Source organism: Phasianus colchicus, chromosome 2 (assembly GCF_987193195.1).
Source record: "Phasianus colchicus chromosome 2, bPhaCol1.hap1.1, whole genome shotgun sequence".
NCBI classification, from domain to species: domain Eukaryota; kingdom Metazoa; phylum Chordata; class Aves; order Galliformes; family Phasianidae; genus Phasianus; species Phasianus colchicus.
In genome coordinates this window covers 75,184,731-75,207,954 of record NC_143437.1, presented here as the reverse complement: position 1 = coordinate 75,207,954, position 23,224 = coordinate 75,184,731, and the positions used below count along the sequence as shown (strand labels likewise).

The following is a 23,224-nucleotide window of genomic DNA, read 5'->3' as shown; positions in this document are numbered from 1 at the left end:
GTAGGACTAGGTCATTCAAAGTAGGTACAAAACTTAAAAAAAAATAAGAAATAAAGAAACATAGAAGAATGAGATTAACCTGTGTATTCTTCCTGCTTTGCTTTTCAGAAGCCATTCGGGCCATGCGTGTGGATTCATGGCCTTCTGATTGATTTGCACTCGCAGCTCCACTTCCATATTCCTGAGAGACCAAAAAAATTGCAACTGTAATTAAGAAGGCTGCAGACAAATGTCAGAAATCAAACTCTAGTGTGAATGAAAAATGGCTCATAACTGCAAACTTTTTTCTTGTGTAGGGCAGAGAGACAGTTCCACAGACCAAGAATTAGCCTAAACTGTGAACACACACTTCACTGCCAGGAAGGCATCTTCATTTATTTTTTTTTTTCCAGTTAACTTGTAAGTTATGTTCTGAAAATTGAGTCCTAGACACAATTCTTAAAATATTGCAGCAGTTCTCCGATTATAGATTAAAAACATACTCACAAGTATGAGCTGGAAACACTACACAAGTCCACATAGCTCACCTCTTTGGACTGGTCTCTTTCTGAAGCCTCTCCAGCTAACTCTACAGCACTGTCACTCTGCAGGTTTTCTTGCCCAGTCTGCCCTTGTGTTTCATGCTCCATTCTCTCCTCAGACTCAGGGACCTGCTCATCCATCTCTGCGTTATCTTTATCCTCCTCTTGCTGAAATGAGATCAGTTTTATTTGAACATTCTACAAAGCATGGGGAAGCAGAAGGCCAAAGTGGTAACAGGAACATGGGTAAGAGAAATACACCAGTTTAATAGTAAGGAGATCTCTCATCTTCCTAGTGAGTTTTACTAACATCCACCACAATATCAATTTTGTCACAAAGTAACACAGAACACTGTCAGTCTCATATAGGAAAAAATATATACATACAAGCTTTTATTTATGACTCTGTACCTGAGGTTGAAGGCCTTGGTCAGCAGCAGGGATTCCCTTCTCTTTCTCCTCTTCAGCAGATTCATTTTTTTCCTCATTAGATGGTTGTGATTCTTCCTCTTCTGCCTCCTCAGTGTTCCCAGTATTTTCTTCTTCTTGATCATCAGTATCTTTCTCCCCTTCATCTTCCTTTTCCTCTTTTTCTTCAGTAATGCCTTCTTCAGCAGGTTCTACATCTTGATCGCCTCCTTCTGCCTCACTACTATTCTCTTCATTCTGACCTTCCGTATTCTCTGCCTCATTTAAATCAACAGGTTTGTCATCTATTTCAAAAGCATTCTCTTCTTCTTCTGAATTTAAAAATAATCAGAAAGGTATACAAAACTCTTCAGTGAAGTATAGAAACAGTGAATATTACCGATATGATCAGAACAAACCTAAGCAGGCTATCAAAAAATTGTAATAGAGAAAATAATGAGATTTCTGTACGTAGAATCTCAAGTTCTCTACAGCATACATTTTAAGTGTCACAATTAGTAGCTAACAATACAAAACAATGCATTCCCATTAACCAAGTTTAATCTAATATTCTTGATGGTCAGTTGCCTTTCAGTGCAAATGCATTTAAGTATCAGAAAAAAAACCCTGAAAACAGAAAAAGAATGAAACAGGGAGCTTCTAGAATGAGGATTTAACAACTAGATCACAGGAAAATAAAATTTTCCACAGTGTGCATTAAAGGTAAGCAAAGAAAAATGCTGCAATGTTAAGTTTTGATCTGCATTTGGTATCCTGGTATTTTAATATACAGAAGTGAAATTCTAACTTCTTGTTATACGGAATTCTACCACCACCCCCCTTCTACTCAATAGAAAAATAAAGCTCATTGTCTGACTCTCCCCTCGCTATTTCCACTTAGTTTTCAGCTGGGAATCTTCAGAGATTTTCAGCTATACCTTCACCCTCTTTCTCTTCATCACTCTTCTCATCATCCTCCAGGTTCAAGTTATCGGGAAGGTCTAAAGGTTCAACTTCAGGCTGCTTTTCCTGCTGGCCATGATAAGGATCTACTTCGTTCTCATCATACTCTCTCTGCAAAAAAAGGATGGGGAAAAAAAGACAGCCTATATAGTAAGTGAGGTAAAAGGCAAAGATGACAGATGAGATATAATTGAATTCTTTAGGACACAGAAATACTGAATACAGTATTACATTCTGATCAATTAAAAATTTATTTCCAATGATACACAGTCACATGTATAATAGCAGGAAAGACTATTTTTTGCAACTGCATTTACTGTACTGGGTTTACATTGTACAGTTTTGGCACTGGGGAGCCGCATGGGTGGCCTCTGTGAGCAGAGCCCCATGTCAGAGCAGTGCTCCAGCTGCTCCCAAAGGGACCTGCAGCTGAGCCATGAATGAGGCTGGATGTGCTATGGGAGAGCAGATTTCAGAAATGAAAAACTGCTATGTAGCAGCAGCTGAGAGAAGGGAGAAATGGGAGAGAAGCAGCGCTGCAGGCACCAAGGTCAGTGCAGGAGGAGTTCAGGCACACAGGAGCAGCTCACTGCAGCTCTGGAGAGGCCCGCAGAGGAGCAGGCCATCCCCTTGCAGCCCATGGGAATTACACAGTACATCTCTGTGCACAGCCACAGAGGACCTCACAGTGCAGCAGTGGATGTGGCTTGAAGGATGTACAGCCTATGGACAGCCCCCACAGGAGCAGCCCTAGGACACAACTACAACCTAGGGGAGCAGTGCTGGAAGAGTGCCTGAAGGGTGGGGCCCAATGGTCCAACAGAGTTTTGTTGGAGCAGTGCCGGGAGAGACACAGCCTGTGGGAATCCACGTGGGATCAGTTGGGTAAAAACTACATCGTGGGAGGGATCCACAGGCAGCAGGGGCAGAGAGTGATCATGGAGGAGTGACAGAGACAAAGCATCAGGGGCTGATCACAGCCCCAATTCCTCTACGCCCCTTAGAGGGAGGAGGTAGGAGAGGGTGGGTAGGAGGACAGTGTTTTCAGTCTGTTTTAGTTCTCACTACTCTAGTCTGTTAATAATAGGCAATAAATTACATTAATTTCCCTGCGATTACTCTGTTTTGCCTGCGGTGGTAATTGGTGAGCTCCCTATACTTATCTCAACCCTTGAACCTTCTTCCACTGTATTTTCTAACTTTATCCCTTTGAGGAAGGGAATGAGAGATGCAATGGATTTCGGCTACTCACCAAGGTGCAACTATCACTGTCTATATACTTTGGTATTCCTTTGAAACAGCATACTTTGTGCTCATAATACTATTTTCCTGAAAGACTAAGCAGAATCTAAGCTCTTGCAGATGGTAAATGCACTCTTGCATGCTATACAATATAGGCAGATTTTTGGGATGAGTCCACTGAATGCTTCTGTTGCTACTCACAACAGATCAAGGACTTTCTAGCTTTCTCCATCAAAATGGCAATTCAGTGTAAACCTGTTTTGGAAGCCATTACACATTCAGGTTAATGCAAATAAAATTATTTTGGGGCTAAACCTCAGGAAATATACATATAACAATACAAATGTGGTCAACTATTGACTCTGAAATGAACTAGTTGGTGTACTTCACCTTTAAAATAAAGAGCATCATGGGAGCAACAGAATACAGTTTAGCAACAAAATACTTCATGTAGTCCAAATAATTTTTACCTCATCAATTTGCTCATGGATTTTCTCTTTGTTTTCATTGTCTTCTGTTTGATTCTCTGTTTCTTCATCCTTGGGAGGCTGTTTTTTATTATCTTTGTTTCCTGTACCCAAATTGTCATCTTTTGCAACAAGCTCTGAATCTTCCTATTAAACAAAAAATTAAAAAAAAAATAAATAATTCAATTATATTACCTGCTTCCCAATATCTGAATAAACAAGACACCAATTCCTACAGAAAAAAGACAACACTAAATAATTTAGGATATACTCAAATGATCCCTTTCCAAGACCAAAGAGCCCACTATGTAAAGGAATTCATTGTCTAGGTCATAAGAGAATTTAATTCCCTTGATACTCTTCTTCCTATCACTTTTCTCCTTACCTCATCCATCCCTGGCCCAGTTTCTTCTGCTTTACTACTGGCATCTTCATCATCATCATCATCATCTTCATCCCCCCAAAGCCTCTCATCCAGTTTATTGTCAGCTTCAGCATTATCAAGATCTCCCATCTGCTTATCCAGCTCTTCCTCTTCATCGGATTTTTCATCATTTTCTGTGTACAGTTCAGGATATGTCTCAGTACAGAGAAGATAGAGCAAACAAACAAGCAGTCACATTTCACACCTGAAATTCTTCACTCTATGGATTTAATGGAGCAATGCAGAACAAGACCATGCATGCACTGACATCCAGAAGAGCAGGGATCTAATGAGATGGTTCAGCATGCTCTCTTGGACAAACAGATGGACATATTCTTCTAACAAGTGGCAAATGCTAAAAATGCGGATTATTTTAATTCTCTAATCCTTACTCTCTCCCACTTCCTTTTTCCAAATGTTTTGGCATTATAGGGTGAGGAAAGATCCATTTCACTTCACTAGTTTCAGAATGTCCTTTCTTGTGCTGAAGAGCTTATTCTTGGCACTTCTCAGATTTTTTGAGCAGATTAACACTACTGTAATTTGTAAGTCATGTTAGTTGCAGATGTTCAAGGTGTTACCTTCTGAAGTGCAAGAACTGCTACTTTTTGGACTACTAGCAAATTGAAAAAGTAACATTTGGGAAAAGTGAATTATCACCATTGCTTAAAAGTTAGCTTCCCTGCTCATATTTTAAGTTATGGCTAACTACTGTCACATTTTCTTTTGTAAGTGCTCTGCTGATCTTCAACAGATCCATAAAGTCAGTGACTAATTTTAACCCTTGTCCAAGGGTCATCTTACAACAGGAAAAAAGAAACAGCTCCCTCTGATCCAAAACCTCCACAGAAGAGTTGAAGAATATCTTCAACTTCTTAGTGTTCAGATTAAAATTTCTTAATTTTCATATACAAATGGCATTACTTTTTTTTTGCTGAATGCTGACTTTTCCGCATATGCATCAATACATAAAAGTATCAACCACTGGACTGATCTATTACACTTCTTATAAGATTGCCTTAGTGGAAGGATCAAACCTTTTTTCTCCTGTTCTCCATCATGCATTTTTCCTTCAAAGTCTTCTGACATTTCAATTGCATTGTCTTCTCCTTCAATATCTGGCTTAGAATCTTGATCCTCTTTCTCCTTCTCCTCACCCTTTTTAAAACTGTCTTCTATCTGAATTATTGGTAAAGACAAAAGTTACAATGAACCTTGTGTATATATTTAAGTTTACATGAAGTACTACAACAGTAACATAGAAAGATAGAAGCTAACCTAGTTGGGAGACTGAAGGCAACTTCACATATATATATATATATTTTTTAACCTGAAACATCTGATGTGTTTCATTTTTTCACAACATTGTTCTCAAGTTTTGATGGGCTTTGTGCACTCATAAAGCTGGGTTAAAGGAAAAATTATCACATCTGTTCAAGAGAAGGAACTGTCCTATTAGTAGGTAGCCAAACTATAATCTCACATAAGGTTATCTGTATTATCCTCTGGCCATTTTCAAGTTAGCTCTTCATTTCTTGAATGCAATTACTGATATTAAATATAAATATAAAGTTTGCATAAATATGATGCAAACTGGAGTTAGCCAGTAAAGACCAGCTCAGAGCCAGCTGGATCAACTATCTTGGGCCTCTTATTAGTGTTCTCCATTCAACACGACTTCCCAGAAGCCATCAGAGGAATTTTTCCATGTCTCTCCCTAGCACTTCTCAGACTGAAGGTCCAGGCAAACTCATGTTAACCACACTATACAACTTCTGCACGTGAGCTGTCTCTCCACCCAAACACATCAAGCTAAAGCCTGGCATTTTCTATTACTCTGCATATTTCTCCTCAAAACCATTCAAACTTCCTACACAATACTTTCAGTAATATGGCTGAACTGTCCTTCAATACTGACACAGAGCCAGCATAAATTACTTTTTTATTCCCTAACAATAGCACAGGTAACAAAGTTGCTCAGGAAAGAAATTCTAGTGAAACCAAACTTAACAAAAATAGCTAAAAACTCTTGCATTTGTATTTACAAGTAACCAAAAGCAGCCTTTCTTTAGCATATAGTTTCAGTTTTATTTAAACTACTCCCACCTTCCCTTTATCCCCTCTCCTAAAAAAACAACTTGCCTGATCTTCGCTTTCTATTTTGTCGCTCACATCCTTCTTGCCTTCCCCATCTCCAATACCACCTTCCTCATAATCATGAAACTGTGTTGCTCCCTCTCCAGCTTCATCTTCAAGTAATTCTTTTGGCAGACAAAACCCCTATAAAGGCAAACAGAAGACATTCTGTACCAGTAACTATGTCTTTACCCAACTCTTACAAAGAAACTAAGTGTATACATTAAGAATATGCTTCCCATACATCCACCTTTATCTCTAATAACTTACCTTTTGGGCAAGCTCTGTGAAAATACTAGTTAGAACAGAAAGCAGTTTTCCAGTACTCCGGTGAGATGACAGTGAAATAGTGAGGTAGAACAGGATCAGGTCTAAAAACTTGCAGAGCATGGGCTTTAGACGCACCAGCAAATAGCAGGACTGGTTGAAGAACTGCAGTTAAGAAAAAATTTACAAAATCAAAGAACAGCTGTCAAGCATGGTAATGTAATTACTAGTAATTACTAAGATGTACCTCACAGAGGGTTATAGACTGGAAACAGATGCTCAAGCCAGAAATATCAGTAGGCAGATTTAAACACAATATAAATTTCGCAGAGCTTTTTCAAGCTTTCACATTTCACAAAAACTAGCGTTTTTCCTTTTTATTAAAGGACCTCCTGCATTTTACATTACAAAAGAGCATAACTACATTCAGTTATGTTCTTTCACAAACTTCTAGTTCTACGGTAATGAACAATAAGAAGTAATTTCTGTTAAACCACCACAGCTGATGATTCTGAACTACTGAGACCCCTGAGCCAAAAAGCTGTCAAGAAAAACAATTTTACCTTATGTTTATCTGAGGTGCAATCTTCTCCATAAGATTTCAGGCTCTCCATCAGCTCTGAAACTGCTGAAATTACTTTCTGTACATGCAAAGATTCCACATCAGCAGAAATATCTTCATCCAAAAGTTTAGTTAAATGTCCTGCTTTAATCATATCCAATGAAGCTGTATCATCTTTCATTGAAACACAGGGGGCAAAAAAAGAGATTGATATCACATTTGATATTCTAAAATGTTATACCAAGCAAACAAGAAATGTTCATGCTATCTGTTCATGGGCACAACTATTGAAATGGAAATTTCCTTGGGTACTGGTATTTTTAGGTTCAAGTAGTTTAAACTCTCTCACTACCCCTTGACTAAATTAACAGTCTCACCGGTTTCCTCTGGAGGTTTTTCTTCCTCTTCTCCACCTTTCTGTTTTCTCTCTACCAAACACTGGATGGCATACAGAACACCATGAATAACTGTTTCCACTTGAGCTGAGAAGCGCTCCACAAATTCTTCATCAGACTCTTTATTTCCTTTTGAATCGTAACACAGATTTAAAATAGAAACACATTGAATTACTGGTTTGTAAGTTTTCTTATGCAAGGAATATAATAAGCATTTGCAGTTTGTACTAACAAACCCTTGCTAATTCTGATTTACAGCTATAACACAAGGACTGCTGGCACCAGAAACTAAAGGGAAAAGTATTACTGCACAGTGTCAAATTTTCTCAGTTTGAATTTCATCAAGTGAACACATGGGAACAGCAATGAATAAGCAATCTTCTGCAATAATCAACCTAATGAATTCTTTGTATCTTTTCCTGAACTACAAAACTGCCAGAGAATTGTCCTTACCGCTACAGTTTGATGTAGAAGCAAGAAGTTGCTTTCTCCAAACTGTGAAGTCTGTAGATGTACTATTAATTTCCTCTTGTATATACTTCAAGCTCTTGATTACAGCCATCTGATCTGCAGCTGGCCCCTCTTCCTCATCCAGGTGAAAGAGGGACTCTACACCTTGTATCTGAGCTGACATTTCCAGCAGACAACTCATAGCTGATGTGCAAACTTCAAAATCTCTCCTGCAACAAGACAGATTATAATACAGAGAGAAGAATGAACACCTCAGATTAAGACTACAGCTTTTCTTCTGAGGGCTCAGGTCCATCTTGAGTTTAAATACAAGATTTGACAGCAAGCAGTGAAGCCATTTATGCCTATTTCATTTTTTGCTCACTTCAAACCGTATATGTTTGGGTTTTTTTTCCTTCAATAGGCTGCCTTCAGGCCTCTTTTTAAATAAGTTTCTTCTATTAATTTACATTTGAACTCTACATCATTAACTAACTGAAGAGCAAAGGGGATGAAATCCCAAGGGACCAAAGACAACCACAGAAGCTGAGGTGGACCCGTCTTTTCCTGACTGCTCAGAAGACTGAGAGAAGATCTGCATTCAGTTGTTTGAAAAGCCAGAGACTGCAGTTTGAAAGAAAAACAAACAGAAACAAGCTTCAAGAACATTTAAACAATACCTTTAAGATACGCTAAGGCAACCTTCAGGATGACTTTATACATCTAATATGAACATACAGCATACAGAAACTCAATTTATGCAGATGTAGAACTCACCAGGAATAAAACAAGGTCTCACGCGGCTGTTGTCTTATTTTGTCCACTTCTGTTTTCATTGTCTTCATACGTGCCAGCATTGTTGCTAATTGTGCAGACAGCTGCAGCCACAACTGATCCTTATTTCTCATCCTGCATCCAGGAGGCAGTTGCTCACTTGTTACTGGAGACAGATATTTAAGTTCTGAGGGAATCCGGTCATGTATTCCTGTGACAACATTTCCCAGCATCTCTTCAGGTCCTGAACTCAGAAAAACATTTCCTTTGACATCTGTCCTTTCACTGTCACTGCACTTCATTAGCTCTTCTGTTGGGCAGCACTGTATAAACCAAGACAGCTCCTCGAGAACCATCACACACTGCATGGAAAGTTGCTGCAGTTTGTCAGTCCACTGTTGAAAACTATGTTGAGGAGGTAATGCTACATTATATTCTTTGTCAGCACCCAATCTCTTTTCTAGCTCCTGGATGCAACTCAAGAGGTTCCTGGTTAAGAAGAAAGAAAGAAAAAAAACTGCATAAACCTCATGACAAGAGTTTTACATACCTCAAAAAAAGGTATGTAAAAGCTCAACCTTCAGACCAAGTTCGTAGAAGTTCAAAGTAATATGAAAGCAGCAGAAGTCAAACTTCATCTAGGAAAAACTAAAAGGATATACACATACATTTAAAAATTTATTGGCTGAATTTTTTGCATATTTGAGGCACACCAGAAACAGGCCTTGCTGAGATTTTTCAGAGTCAACACCAACCTTTTAAATAATCCTTAGACTCCAGTCCTGACACTCTCATGTTAATTTCCACTGTTATACAATAAAATGAGACTTGTGCATATGGAATTTGTTTTATTATTGCTGCTATTGTTTAATTATTATTTTAGTAATTATTTTAGTAATTATTTTAGTAATAACATAGTTAATGCCGTTTTTGCACCACTAATCTCCAGTACAGATTTCCTTCCCTGCACAAAGGAAAGTCTTTGACATAGTTTCAAGTTTAATAGATGTCATTAGTGATGAGCAGAAATGCACAGAACAGTGGGGTTTGCAGTGAAATACAATGGGAGAAATCCCATCAAGTAATAAAGACTTCCTGCACACTTTTACCACACCAACACATCCTATTATCTCCCAGCGTTCAAGAATGTTTCTTCTTGGGCAGTTGAGGTTTCTTCATTTTGGCCCAAAGGACAATCTAGATTGTTTATTTTGAAAATGAATAGAAATCAACTACTTGAATATAGCCAAAATTAACTTAGGCCAAGACCAAACGAGAAAGGTTCAAATGATCTATAGGTTTAACAGTTCAATTCATCATAAATAATTACTTTATAGCCTTCATGTCCACCTAACTTGTTTTCCCCATTATTTTGACTCCAACATGCTAGCTGCAATGATGGGATAAACAATATTTATTTCCCCATCCCAAATATACACTTCCCCCCACACCCCTCATTTGGGCTTAATTGAGAGGAGAAATAGAAAAGCAGGGGGAAGAATTTGTTTTCTACTGTATCATTTTCTGTCTTTCTTGAATGGAATAGCTTACTGTCAATAATTCTGTAATGAACACTTAAATAAGGCTGTAATGGTTTAATGCAAAATACCTTAGTAAGATCCACTGCTCCGTCAAAGCAGTAAGAGATTGTCTCTGTCTGACAAGCAACTGTAGGAGGTGTGCAGTAAATCCTTTGCATCTCTCAACACTACCTAGTCCAATATCCTAGAGAAAACAAACACGGAGAAACAGGAAGGAAGGGAGACAACAGTTAAATGAATAAGCAGATTAAGTGACAACAACGTGGGCTGCGCCTCCGTTCCATTTCACTAAACAGAGTGAAAGGCTAAGGTTTAAGTGAGCAAGTATTAAAATGCAGACAAAATACAGTTATTACTTTCCACTATCTTCAATCTTTTACATCTTTCATATATACTCCATGTAATTCCGTTTTTTAAGTACATTCTGCAAAAAGTAGTATTAAACTGCACTTCCACTGCAGCAATTCCTATCAGGAACTGAGTTCAAAGAGTGACCAAATTAATACATGAATCCCAAGAGGAGAACCCAGAAGCTTAAATTTTTACATCCATAAACACTGCTACAATTAATTTCACCAGATTTACCAACAATTACTTTCATTCTTTTTAATTAAAGGATCCTGAATTCAAGTGCAGAATAAATGTTGACAATAAAAAGCAAAACAAATCCCAGATATGTTCCATTATTTATTCAACTATCAGTTGTAATATTTGCCATCTCATGTTGTAAAATGAAGTGCAAAGCATAGTGAGAGGAGAATCATCTGGAAGAGATCTCCATTTCCTGGAAAAGTGATAATGACTTGGCAGAACTCATCTGTTCCTTCTATCAATTTTACATCAATTTCTAAGCAAGGCAATGTATTGTTATGTTTTGTGTTGAATAGTCTTCAGTTATTTCCAAAGTAGAAAACTCAACAGATTTTTCATGAACACTAATCCTGATTTTGTTCTCCTACCAAGTTTTAATTCAGCTTCTGAGACGCATCCTTCATGAAGAACCAGCAGCAATTTGGGAACTGCTGGGATGGAATTATTGTACACTGCACAGATTGTTAACTAACCATCTGCTCATTCTATCGTTCATTCATTAAATAACATGTTTTAAAATGCTGAATTCAATATTTGTCCCCCGAATATCTTCTATCATATAAAAAAAAAAAAAAGCAATACCTCACATCACCCTTTTACTACTAGAAGATTCCAGTACAAGATAACAAAAGTAGGATTCCTGTTTTTAGTTGCTTTACCTTGGCAGGGGCCAACAATGCTGTCTGAAGTCGAGAGTGGCGTGCAAGCGAGCGATAGAAGTACTTCTGGCATCCATCCCAGGCAGAGGAAATCTCTGCCACAAACCTGACAGAGTATAAAACATTGGCATTGGAAAGGTAAGTAATTTCAGTACCTCAGCACACTAGAGCCACTAGGTCAGCTCTTCAACCTAAAAGATCTGCTTACAATACGTTATTTTGCACATGTATTGAGCTCTCAATTCTTCATTTTTCCCAACAAATATTTAAGTAAACAGAAATTATTATTATTATTATTTTTTAAATAAACCATGTGAGAACCTAAGGCAGAAACCAAATCTCTGAATATCATTTAGAGCTTAAACTGTGGGTTTGTTTGTTTTTTTTTTAAATGCTGCTAAATTAATCTTGATAAGCAAGATTGCATTTTGCCCTTACAGAACACATTATAAACTAAACCCCCAGATCTGAGCACTTGCTTCTTGAAAGACCAGAAAAATGTCTGCAGGAACATCTTCCATCTAGACAGAACTTTGCACAAATGTCCACTCTGAAAGTCCATGCATTTTCTCAAGAAATATGCCAGTAGCCAGTGATGAAAACAGAACAACTGACGACTTAACTCTTGTAAATTGCAACTGATCTTTAAGTCATTAGCAGTCAACCCACAAATTATGTTAACAAACTTGTCCCAAGCAAAGTCAGGCAACAATGTGTTAACTGGATTCTTTGAACCAGTGAAAATGGTAGCGAAGTTGTCTGAAGTGTAAATTAAAAAAATCCAATGCTAAAAAAGAAGAAACCAAAAAACAAACCCAAACCTCTCTAAGTTTTATGTGCCAGTACAGTACATACAGGACTTTTAAACAGAGAAAACAGAAGGGGACAAATGTAAAAACTAAAATTTCCATCTAAATCCACATGCAATAAATTCTAATAAGTACAGGACTCATACAATGTAAGAGTTAAAAATTCTGTATACATACGTGGCATCCAGCTCACATACATCACTGACTACAGCTAATGCATTACGTAAGTCCAGTGGATGTACACAGAGTATTTCATGATAGCCTTTTGAACGGGACCAAGAAAGACCTTTTCGGTACGACAAGCCTGGAATGACAATTGAATACATTTTTTCATGCCCTCGTTCTTTCAGATGAAGAAAACATGAGTCAGGTAGCTGACACTAAGATGCAAAAACTCCACTGCATGATTTTTTCCTTATGCTTTCTAATCCTGACAAGTCTTTGAACATTTTCCAAGTTACATAAATTAATACATCATAGCTGAGCTACCTTCAGCTAAAGAACACAGCTGAAATAAGCTAAACATAGACTTGCATATATAAAAAGTTTGTAATGGCAGTCAAGAGAAAGAAAAGACTTCAACCTGTAAGGCATGTGACAGTGTGAAATAAAACCTAAGAGAATAATTTACAGATATATACTTCTAAAACCTAACCTCTGCAGCCAGGATGTAGAGATTTAAGTTGGTACTGATTTTTTTTTTTTTTTTGAGATTCTTAAAATCACTGCAGACTGAAAGCTATGGCTTCCATGAGAAACACTAAAAAATGGTAAACTCTCTTCAAAAGGAAAATTAAAAAAAAAAAAATTGGCAAAGCTCAGTTTGTTTCTATCTCTGGCTATCACTTGGTGGAATGCTGTCAGACAACTGTTTTGCTGTTTCTGCTGTCAGACAACAAGACTGCTTGCCTTCGCTGGTTTCTAAACTGCTCAGTGATTAAAAACAGTTGATGAATTCTGTATAATCAAAGGAAAAGGCAACAATTAACAGCTTGAGTAGTTCCCTGACCTTATGACTACCAAAGGCAGCAATGGAGACTGAGCTTCTCAGTGGGGTTCCTACAGTGATTCCCATGAACACACCGTTCATTCTCCACACTCAACTGCACCACTGCCAATCTGACTTCTGCCAGTCACTGAACTGAGAGATGGGCTCTCATTTAAAGAATTTAACTTCAGTTCTGGATAAGAGAATAGGTATAGGACTTTCACCTTCCCTTTTGTTTATAAACTGGGCAGTGACTTCTGACTGGAGATAACGTAAATTTTTGCTTCAAAAAAGCAACTGTTTCACATACACTGGAATGTACGAAGAAGACAAGGTATATGAAAGGACCAGCATGTCAAGAAGGGAAAGAGACTTACTTGCTTCTGTGCATTAATGGTTCGGTAACTTCAAGAACATACTATTATTGTGTATTTACATGCATTGGCAAAAATGTAAAATGCTTAATAACTTTATACTTTTAAAGTAAGCACATTTCAAATCAAAGCTCACCTGTTTTAGCAAGGCTTTTAAAGAGATCTGACAAAGCCCGTTGTTTTTGCATCTGAATATGCTTGGCCTCTGACTTCTGCTTCTCCTTATCTGCTGTCTGATCAAATGTTAAATTCTGCAGTTCAACTACAGAACCAATGATATCACCTGCATGGAAGACAGACAGAATGATGAGAGATTTGAAACTTCAGTGAATGCTGATCAGCCGTGGGAAGACAGTCTGTGAAAGGAACTACGTATCTACACATTTCCTGATTACACTCATGCTAAAAAAGTCAACAATGACATGCAAATCATGAGTATCTAACCTGTGAACTGGTCAAGACTTTCCAGCAGACTTAAGAATGAATTATTCTCTGTAACTGTCACACACATTTTCTTCATTTTTTTGGTAAGTTTAGGCAGGCGATACTGAAGAGAATCTGCATGAAATGTAATAACATCCTGACATTCTTCTGTTAGTGGCTGCTGAGAAAAATTAAGGAAAAAATCCAATTACACACATTTGATTGAGGCTGTCTTGTTTGTGAATTAACACAGAGTAAACTGCTTCAAAAACAAGGGCAAAATTCCACATTCATTTGAAACTCAACTCCTGAAATCCCAAAATCCACTCAACATGGTTCAGCATGGAATAGTTCAGTACTGAATACGTGAGGAAACTCCTTGTTTTCAAAAAGAAATCAATGCCAATTACCAGCCCCTGTCAATATTAGTGTACCAGTAAAGAAGTAATAAACAGTTACAGACAATATACCAGTAACTTAAGAAATAAAATGTTCAACTGCTATCATCTCCAGGAGAGTGTAAATATTGTGCCAAGTCAACACCAAACATAATTGTCTTTCCATGCTACACTTCCACCCACCTGCAGTTCCATAACACTGAACACGAAAAAAAGACCAACAAGTTGATATACCCAACAGACTTGACATTTACGTAAGATTTTTCTCCATAAATCAGTAAAGAACAACATATAGATGAGAACATACAAAGCAACCCCCCTACACTTAGGTTTAAGAATACAGTCACCTTGGCAGCATCTGTTCTAGCAGACAGAACTTTTCTTAGTGTGTTGTTTAGCTTCTGAACTTTAGCCTCTTTGTTCTCAGATTCCTCCTGCTGGTGCAAGCAGTCCAGCTGCTCTTCCTTACCAGTTTCCACCAAAGCAGGCCGACATGGCTCATTCAGAACAACTTCAAACTTCTTCATGAATTTAAAGAGAGTTCTAATTATCAAAGGAAAGCAAAACAGTCACCGAGTGATCTAATCCTGGCAATATCTCAGCTATTGGAAATATGCATTTCCACTGCATTATGAGTAAAATAAACATTTCTGCATTCAAATTTTAAGTCAAAGAAATCTACAAAGAAGGTTCCAAATACACTCGTATATAAAATACTGCCATTTATTATGATCAGTCCCTAAATGGCTCCTTAATTTCAAGTTCTGAGTTACCTGCGAGTTTTTTCAACTGACTGTTTAATAGCCCAGAAGCTGACATCATTCCACTTTGAAATTTTCACAAATTCCTATTAAAAGAAATAATCAGTGAGATTATTTATACAAATATAATGAAGTATTTGCATAAAAAAAATAATCTCTCAAATTGATCAGCTATGATGACCTGTCTTAAAATACATCTTCCTACATGCGCAAATTATCGCATAGCCGTCTTATGCTACAAGCCAGGTGCTTATGCATACTTAAATGTGAAAGCCTATGCATACTTAAAGCCTTCACTAGATCTTCACTACTTGGTAGGAATCTCCGTGGCTAAACAAGACCAAAAATTAACAACTTTCACCAACTCCGTGCCATAAAAATATCATCTTGTCAATAAAAATGTGAAGTATAACATGGTTTCAATGGCCAACGAAGCTATTATACACAAATTCAAATACCCACTCCACCACTGTTCCTCTGTTCAACATATTTCCAAAAGAAGTTTTCTCTTACCTTAAGTTCCTTTTCTATAGGTTGACGAAGTTCAGTGATTCTGTTCTCAACACACTCTGAAAACTGCTTATAATAATTATAGAGATTCCACAGGATGCTGCACAGAATGTCTGGAAAGGACAGACAAGAAAAATCTTTCAAAACAGGATATTCTCAGTATCAACAGCAGAAATGCAGCCTGTTTTTTTTTTGTAATCACGAAGTTTGGTGAAAATAAGAGAATAACAGACCAAAGGTATTCTTTGTGAGAGCAAGAAAATGCAGCTCCTGTTGTATTTATGAGCTCTTAGCCACCTGTTTGGAAAGCCTGGAATATGACACCCAGGTAAAGAATACTCACCACGTTTAATGCTAACAACTTACCCTTTCCTGCTACCTGAGGCATCAGTAGGACATGGCAGTGGAAAACCAGCAAGGCTTGAAGTCGTGCGTGAAACTCTCCAAGTGTAGATCCTTCAATGAAAGCCTGTAGTGTGTCGACCAGCATTTTTAGGCTCATCTGCTTGGTTTCTGAACATTCCACCAGAAATTTAAAAGGAGATGGAAGAAAACAAAATGAAACACTGCATGAAAACTATAGACATGAAAACTTTGCAACATTCAACTAAATATCAGGCTTCTTTTGGGCAAGTTTCAAAACAAAGAAAAAAAAAAAGGCGATTCTAAATTAATAATGAGTAAAAACAGCAAAAAATGTGGAAAAAAAAAAACAACCAACAAAAAAAGGAGACTGAATAAAGAGGTAGTAGTAAGACTGGATTAAGGAGGACAGCTACATGCCCTATTTCAGAGTAAACCAAGCACATGAAGAATACTTGATACTGAATTAACATCTTTTTTTTAGCCATCGTGAAAATCTACATGCTACAAATTAGCCACTACCAATTCCTTACTGCCTCAAAATCAGGAGAGAAAAAGATCTTAGAAGAATCTAGCAGAGATTACAGTGCCTTCAGAGCATTACCTATAGGAGAAAACACTGGGAGATGTCAAAAAAGAACCCAGAGATCTGAATTTGTCAAGACAATACATAAATTACTAATAAGATTGGAAGAGCTTTGCCTTACGCCAGGGAATGCTATTTTCATCCTCACAAAGTCATAACATTTTGGGGGGTTAGAGACTGACAGCAGTATTTTTTTTTTCCTCCTTTACATAACTTGAGTACCAGCAGACAGATTTGCAAGTATAAAAGTATATGGACTGAAGGAACTATTTCTGCTGTACACAAAATACTAGAAGCATTTCAGCTAGGATGTGAGAAGTGCTTTGCACAGCTTAAAGTCAGACGCCTTGTTCAGCTGCAAGTGAAAGCTTTCTGTAATCCAAATCCAATTTAAAATGTTTATATTGCCCCTAACACACCATTAACAGGTGTGTTTCTTTAGGATGCCTTTTACAGACAGCTTTTCCCTTACACAATATTAACTCTATGCAATGCAGGTGGCTTCAGAAAAAATACCAAGTCAAGCTCGTTTCATACGGAAGAGGTTACAGAGTCATGGAATTTATTCAGGGCAAAGGGAACAAAAACTACACCTGAAAGTGCATAGTTAAACTTTGCCATTTTAGAGTTTAGTTATACATCTCTATTAACTGCTACAACTGTATCACATATTTGTGTAAGAACAGTATTTACCTTCCATGTCAGCCTTGGTCTGCTCTTGCACATACTTCTCAATCATCTGATAGAGTGAGAACCAGTGCTTTGTGGATTTCTCTACGTGTTGCTTCATAATATTATCCAGACTTACCGACCAGCAACTGAAACCAATTAGTGGGGGAAGAGAAGGAAAAAATAGTAATTATTTAATCAAGATCATGAATCACATGGGCTCCAAAACAACACTCACTCTCTGTTTCTGCTAAACTAAAGGAAGATTTTGCAAATTAAGATAATCTGCATGTATGCTTAATATACAAAATCAACTACTGAAGATCATGGCTTTGTCACTATTAAAATTATGAGAAAAAAACAAAGGAAATAGGAACTGTCAAATAAAACCAGTCAGAGCCAGGCTGAGAAGTTTCTTTCACAAAATATATGGTGGACTTGTAGAATTCCTGATCATGGCGTATCGTGGACATAAAAATTTTACACGGTTTTAACAGGAGACTGGCTAATGATTTTTGAGTAAAATTTAATAGTGATTGTTAAAGTGACAAACCACTACAGGCTCAGCAACCCTCAGGATAAAAACAGGAGAAGGCTGGAAAAATATTATTATGAATTACTCTACTGCGTCCTGCTTCTGTCCTTCCTGAGGCATGCACATACGTACACACGCAGTCACCACAAAAGGCAATATGGGGATGGACATGCTCATTTGGAACCAGCTCAACTACTTTTTCATTTGCATACCTATGCTCTATGGCAACTTCACACACACACACACAGAGAAAATGTTCCATGATAAGGCAATAATACATACGGAGTCTCCATACGGAGACAGAATTTTTGTGTCTAAAAAATAGCAGTAAGGAAGAACAATTCTTACTTCAACTCCAATCTACGCCACTGAATAATCAGTTGTGTGACCAAGTCAAGATGTTTCCGCAGGGACAAAGCTCGACTAGCATTTTCCTCCCAGTCCTGGGAAAATAAAAACAAAACAAGAAAAAACACAACACAAAACAACAGTTTCGTCACAGAAAGCAAGAAATTAGTGTCTGCAGAGCAAGACTCATGTAGTACTCTTCCATCATCTTTCTAACTCCTTAAACTAGCAGCATGAAGTAGTTCACTTCCCCAAACCCTGGAAAGCATTAACAAATGAAAGCTGTCTATCATGGTACCTACATAAAATAAGGAAGAATAAATGATAGAAAAGAAAGTTTTCCTTAGCCCTCTTCTTACCTGTGCTTTTGCAAGAAGAATTTCCAAGCCATTCAGGAACTTTGAGAGGGGACTAGAGAGTGGAAAGCTCTGGATTCTGTCAATCACAACTAACAGCTGCAGAATAAAGCACAAGTGTTCAACTACAGCATCTGACTCAAATGCTTATGTTAATTTGTATTAGCATTACCATACTAAAATGAGGTAAGAATATTTTTTATTTTCAATTGCTTCTTCAGTTGAGTATTAGCTTACTAGTAGTTCATTAAATGTCAGTGTTTTCACAGAAAGGAGCACAAATGACCTCATGTTAGGAGCTCCGATTGATCCTGAGTTTCTTCATTAGTCTTCAAGAAATAACTTAAGAGCCACACAGTACCCCTTAAGCAGTAACAAAGATAACAACTTTTAAAACACTACGAAAAAAAGCATTCTGGGAAAAATGAGAAGCCTGAATAGTTTAAGACTTCAAAAATCTTTTAAGTATGGCAGATCAAAGACTGATGAAAGCTGTAAGAACAGAGCATGCAGTAAAGGTTCCTTAGCATTTCACAAGTAAAGCTGAATTGCTAGGAGTACCAAATATCTCTTTACAAAGAAACAGGCACGACTTCAAAATGTCTGTGTAAGTAACACTGATGTTTGGGCAGATATGCATGCAGAGGTCTATGCCTATCTATATTTATATTTAGACACACAAGCAATTCTAAAACACTTTGGGTTTTTTTTTCCCAAACATTTGTTGAGTTGTCTTTACCTGCAGAAGTACTGGATGCTCTGGCCATTCCTGCAGCAACCTGTTTATTTCTTTAGCAAAGTTCTCAAGTAAGGGTTGGCACTGTCGGACTTGCTTAATATTAGGATGCTGGTAAAAGTCATATGGGCCATCTTGCTGTAGCACAAGATCTGAAGTCATTTCCTCAAAAAAAGTATTGTGAAGAAGAGTGCTAACTAGAAGCTGGCTTCCCAAAAGACTATTGTTCATTTCGGCACCTAGCAGGCCAAGAAAAGAAGACATCACATATGCTATTAATTAATCTTTTTCAATTGTACAGGAAAAGTTCATTTTTCCCTGTATCCCGAACTGCAGCATGTTATATACTGCAAACACAGATGACTATGCCACTCAAAAGCATCTTCTTTATGAAAATGCTATATTAAAAAAGAACAGTATCTGAAAGGTAGGGGCTGTGATCAGCAAGGAGATCCCAGTTCCTCAGTTCATAAACTGACACTGAGAAGGCATTTGCTACAAAATTATTAGCGAGGCTCTGTGAAAAAGTAATCCAACAAAAACAAAACAAAAAAACACATTCACATAATTACACTTCAGATATAAACACAAAAATAAATGACTGTAGAAATAGCAGTCCTGCTGCACTATTTGCTTCTTAATTGCACACATACATGTATTCTGCACACAGTTCTGCTTTAAGAAGTGATGAAAAATATTATCCTGAGGTCTTCTACATTGCTATGATGATTTTCATAGTTTGCCAGAATTCAGAGTAAAGAAGATCCTTCTGTTGTTGTGCTTTAAATTACAGGAGCTCAACTGAAATAAATTTCCTGATGAACTTAATTTCCAATTTTGACTCTGAATAATTTCTGCAAGTCCATCATCTTCCACAGGATTATGCAGATGTAAGCACTTAAAATTTCTGACTATATTTTAGATTTATTCTTCAATTGTGTTCCATTATAGATGAAAACAAACCTTTTTTGCACATTTCATTTCCCCTAAGTTTGGCCTGTTTAAAGATCTGCTATACAATTCATTTGTAACTCATTATTACAAAATTAAAACTGTACAATATCTGAAATGTTGCTAGTAAACTTACCAATTAAAGGATAGAACTGTGACACCAGACATGCACCGGTTTGATAGCAGGAAACAAATGCACTGAGATAATGTTTAGCTTGATGAGAAGGCAGACTCTGTTGATACCACAGGGATCGAGCAAAGTTTAAGCACAACTGTTGATGAACCATCATTACAGTTTGCATGGAGCTCTTGGACAAAAGGGCTCTATCAACTTCCAGCTGGTCTTCCAATGGCTCTCCAGTTTCCATTTTTTCTTCTAGACTTGCCTGAGCTGTGATATCTTCAAAGTCCTACAAATTACATTATAATCAAAGATCAATTACAGTTTCATCCAGAAGAAGCACCAGCAGTTGTAATGGTTGCAAAGTTGCCTCAATGCTGTTTGATCACTTGGAGATCCCAATTATTACGTCTCAATTTCCCAGTCACACAATGATGCAGATTAAAAAAAGTCTCAGAGCTTCAATCCAATGATTTAATCAGGGAGACTGGCGCTGTAGACAGGCAATGAAACCTCAGCAGATCCTATTTGCTCAGGGAATCACGTTCCATAATTTTATAGTGAATAACTAATGGTACTGTCACTAATTTTTAACTCAGGATAAGCTAGCTGAAGGAAGGAAAAAATTAAACCTCACAGTATTTACCATCTTTCTATCTTAAACTCTAAACCACATTTTCATGGTCTGAAGTAAGAACTGTTTAATGCCCCATCTCATTTTACTTACAGCATGTATTTTCAGCAGCTACTCTAGACATACATTTTGTGTTTCTTTATAAAGTTACAGTTGTTACCTTTTCATGAAAAGGAAATCTCCTCCTAAATTCCTCCTCCTCTTCTTCCTCCTCACTTTGTCCTTTCCCATGAGTTTTACTTCTGAATCTGTACAAACTCTTTTCCATTGCCTCCTGCTCTTGGGCACGGCGTTCCTGTTCATCCCACTCATTTATGATTGCCTAGGAAACCACAAAGCAGCATTATGTGACCCAAAGTAATATTTAAAATATCCTCAAAATCTAATATTTCAGTGAGGCAGAATTACCTTGCTTGGCTCTTTAACTCTCTAGAGTCTGCAGCAGTATATAATCTAATTTGAATGGAGATTAGTAAATTACTCTCAAGTGAAGAAAAAGCACCTCAGCTGCATGGAGTCAAGTACTTGGCCAAGTCATAGGCTTTCTTAACCATTTAATAAATAAACTTTCCACAAAGCTTTGTGGGTGGTTCTTTTTCTGTCTTTTTTTTTTGGGTGGAGTGCTGGTGAGGTTTTTTTTAGTGGGATGGTGGTTGATGGGGAGTTGTTAGTGGCCATTACAGGCTTTGAGTTCATGACTTGATAAATGCAAGCAAGTTAACAAGCAAGTTATGGTAATATGTTAAATCATCTTTCATCAGTTCTGTGGAAAAATAAGTTTAAGAGCATTATACAAACAGTTACCACAGTAGTTCAGTGCAAGAACCCTGGCCATTAGGCCTCAGATATTACCTGACACAGATGTCTAAAAAGCTGCAGAGATTTCTGGTCCATCTCTCCTCTGGATAGTACATGGCACTGAAGATGCAACAGTGCATTCACTAGGAGCTGCTCCAGAGTTGGACAAGACTTCTGTACTCCCTCAGATTCTCCTTCAGAGTGCTTCAGAGAAAACTTCTTAAGTCCATGAAGGACCTCAACTGAATTCACTGAGCATAAAATTTCTGCACGAGTGAAGTAAGTGGGAAAAGAGCGGCCAACAGATGGAAATAACAACAAAGAAGTAAGGAGGTTGGTGAGATCAGCTGGACAAACACAACTATTGAGCACTGCATAAACTTCAGAAGCTACTAATCGCATGCCATGTTGTAATTGTAAGATGGCAGCTTGCATGGGAATGATGGTATCAGGGAATACAGCATACTCGTCCGCTAAGTGTTTTCTGAAGTGGTGGTGTGACTGTTGCCAAGAAGCTTCTTCACTTAACAGATTTTTTATTGCCTGGAGTGATTTAGGTCTTTGCCCACCAAGGAACTGCAGAAGACGGGCTAAAAGATCTTGGACTGAAGAAACCTTTGCTATGCTGTTGATGTATTGGTGAGCCTCCTGGTACAAGCCATTGTAGAGTGGAGCCGGAGGCCTGAAGGCTTTTTTTCTGGAAAGACTACTTATTTGCTCATTCAGTCTTTGCATTCTTTCCTGCAAGAGCCTGTTATGAAACAACATGATCAGTTCAGAAATAAACTGTAATAAACATACTTCACAGACTGCACACTAACACAATGGAATATTCATAACAAACATTCTGGTAATTTATGTAAAACAGTAAATTAGATAAGAACAAGAAATGACACCCATATACCACACATACACCCTGTCTTCTCATTCTTCCAACATTTCTCCAATACAGTGATTTATTTTTTGCTCATTACCTAACAGCTCTGTGAGCATTAAGGAAAAAGAAATAGGTAAAACTCAGCCATTCAGAACAGGCTTTCACTAACTATCATCCCCTTTAAGCCCTTAGTATCCACTTAGTATTTCCTCTTTAAACTCTTCAGATTAAAAATAAAGAGCAATGGCTACAAATTTTCAACTTCCACCATGTATTCCATGTATATGATATTAACCACAGCAACATAGGCAAAGGCTGACAGCAAAACAGCACCTGGAGTTTTCTACTTAGCATAGATTAGTTACAAAAATTCTGCAAAGCAGCACTGGTATATCTTGAAGCTTTTAGGGGTTACAGTGATAAGTGATCCTCTTCATTTCACCTTGTCAATAATATTATCACAGTTTAACAAAACTACCATAATGTGATGTGTGACTATTTTCACTTCTGGATACAGCTTCAATTTTCTCAAGATTTAAGGGTTACTACTTTAATTGTTGTATTTGTGACAGTATGAAATGCGTACA

General features: G+C 37.5%; 1 protein-coding gene across 1 annotated transcript in view; it reads right to left on the bottom strand.

Annotated features, from left to right (window-relative positions):
• The window catches only part of MDN1 (midasin AAA ATPase 1), a 92,524-nt gene that overhangs the window by 11,009 nt on the left and 58,291 nt on the right, over positions 1-23,224 (bottom strand). The window contains exons 63-91 of the mRNA XM_090136019.1: positions 21,815-22,511; positions 21,123-21,284; positions 20,344-20,617; positions 19,260-19,495; positions 18,524-18,619; positions 18,165-18,259; positions 17,306-17,430; positions 16,030-16,176; positions 15,667-15,776; positions 15,166-15,239; positions 14,740-14,935; positions 14,016-14,175; positions 13,708-13,854; positions 12,387-12,513; positions 11,401-11,506; positions 10,219-10,334; positions 8,613-9,098; positions 7,839-8,065; positions 7,368-7,514; positions 6,992-7,164; positions 6,432-6,593; positions 6,168-6,305; positions 5,063-5,204; positions 3,987-4,159; positions 3,605-3,748; positions 1,868-2,003; positions 933-1,261; positions 528-689; positions 80-181 (exon numbers count right to left, since the gene is read on the bottom strand). Of these exons, the coding sequence (XP_089992145.1) occupies positions 80-181; positions 528-689; positions 933-1,261; positions 1,868-2,003; positions 3,605-3,748; positions 3,987-4,159; positions 5,063-5,204; positions 6,168-6,305; positions 6,432-6,593; positions 6,992-7,164; positions 7,368-7,514; positions 7,839-8,065; positions 8,613-9,098; positions 10,219-10,334; positions 11,401-11,506; positions 12,387-12,513; positions 13,708-13,854; positions 14,016-14,175; positions 14,740-14,935; positions 15,166-15,239; positions 15,667-15,776; positions 16,030-16,176; positions 17,306-17,430; positions 18,165-18,259; positions 18,524-18,619; positions 19,260-19,495; positions 20,344-20,617; positions 21,123-21,284; positions 21,815-22,511 (5,389 nt within the window). The remainder of the gene's footprint in view (positions 1-79; positions 182-527; positions 690-932; positions 1,262-1,867; positions 2,004-3,604; positions 3,749-3,986; positions 4,160-5,062; positions 5,205-6,167; positions 6,306-6,431; positions 6,594-6,991; positions 7,165-7,367; positions 7,515-7,838; positions 8,066-8,612; positions 9,099-10,218; positions 10,335-11,400; positions 11,507-12,386; positions 12,514-13,707; positions 13,855-14,015; positions 14,176-14,739; positions 14,936-15,165; positions 15,240-15,666; positions 15,777-16,029; positions 16,177-17,305; positions 17,431-18,164; positions 18,260-18,523; positions 18,620-19,259; positions 19,496-20,343; positions 20,618-21,122; positions 21,285-21,814; positions 22,512-23,224) is intronic.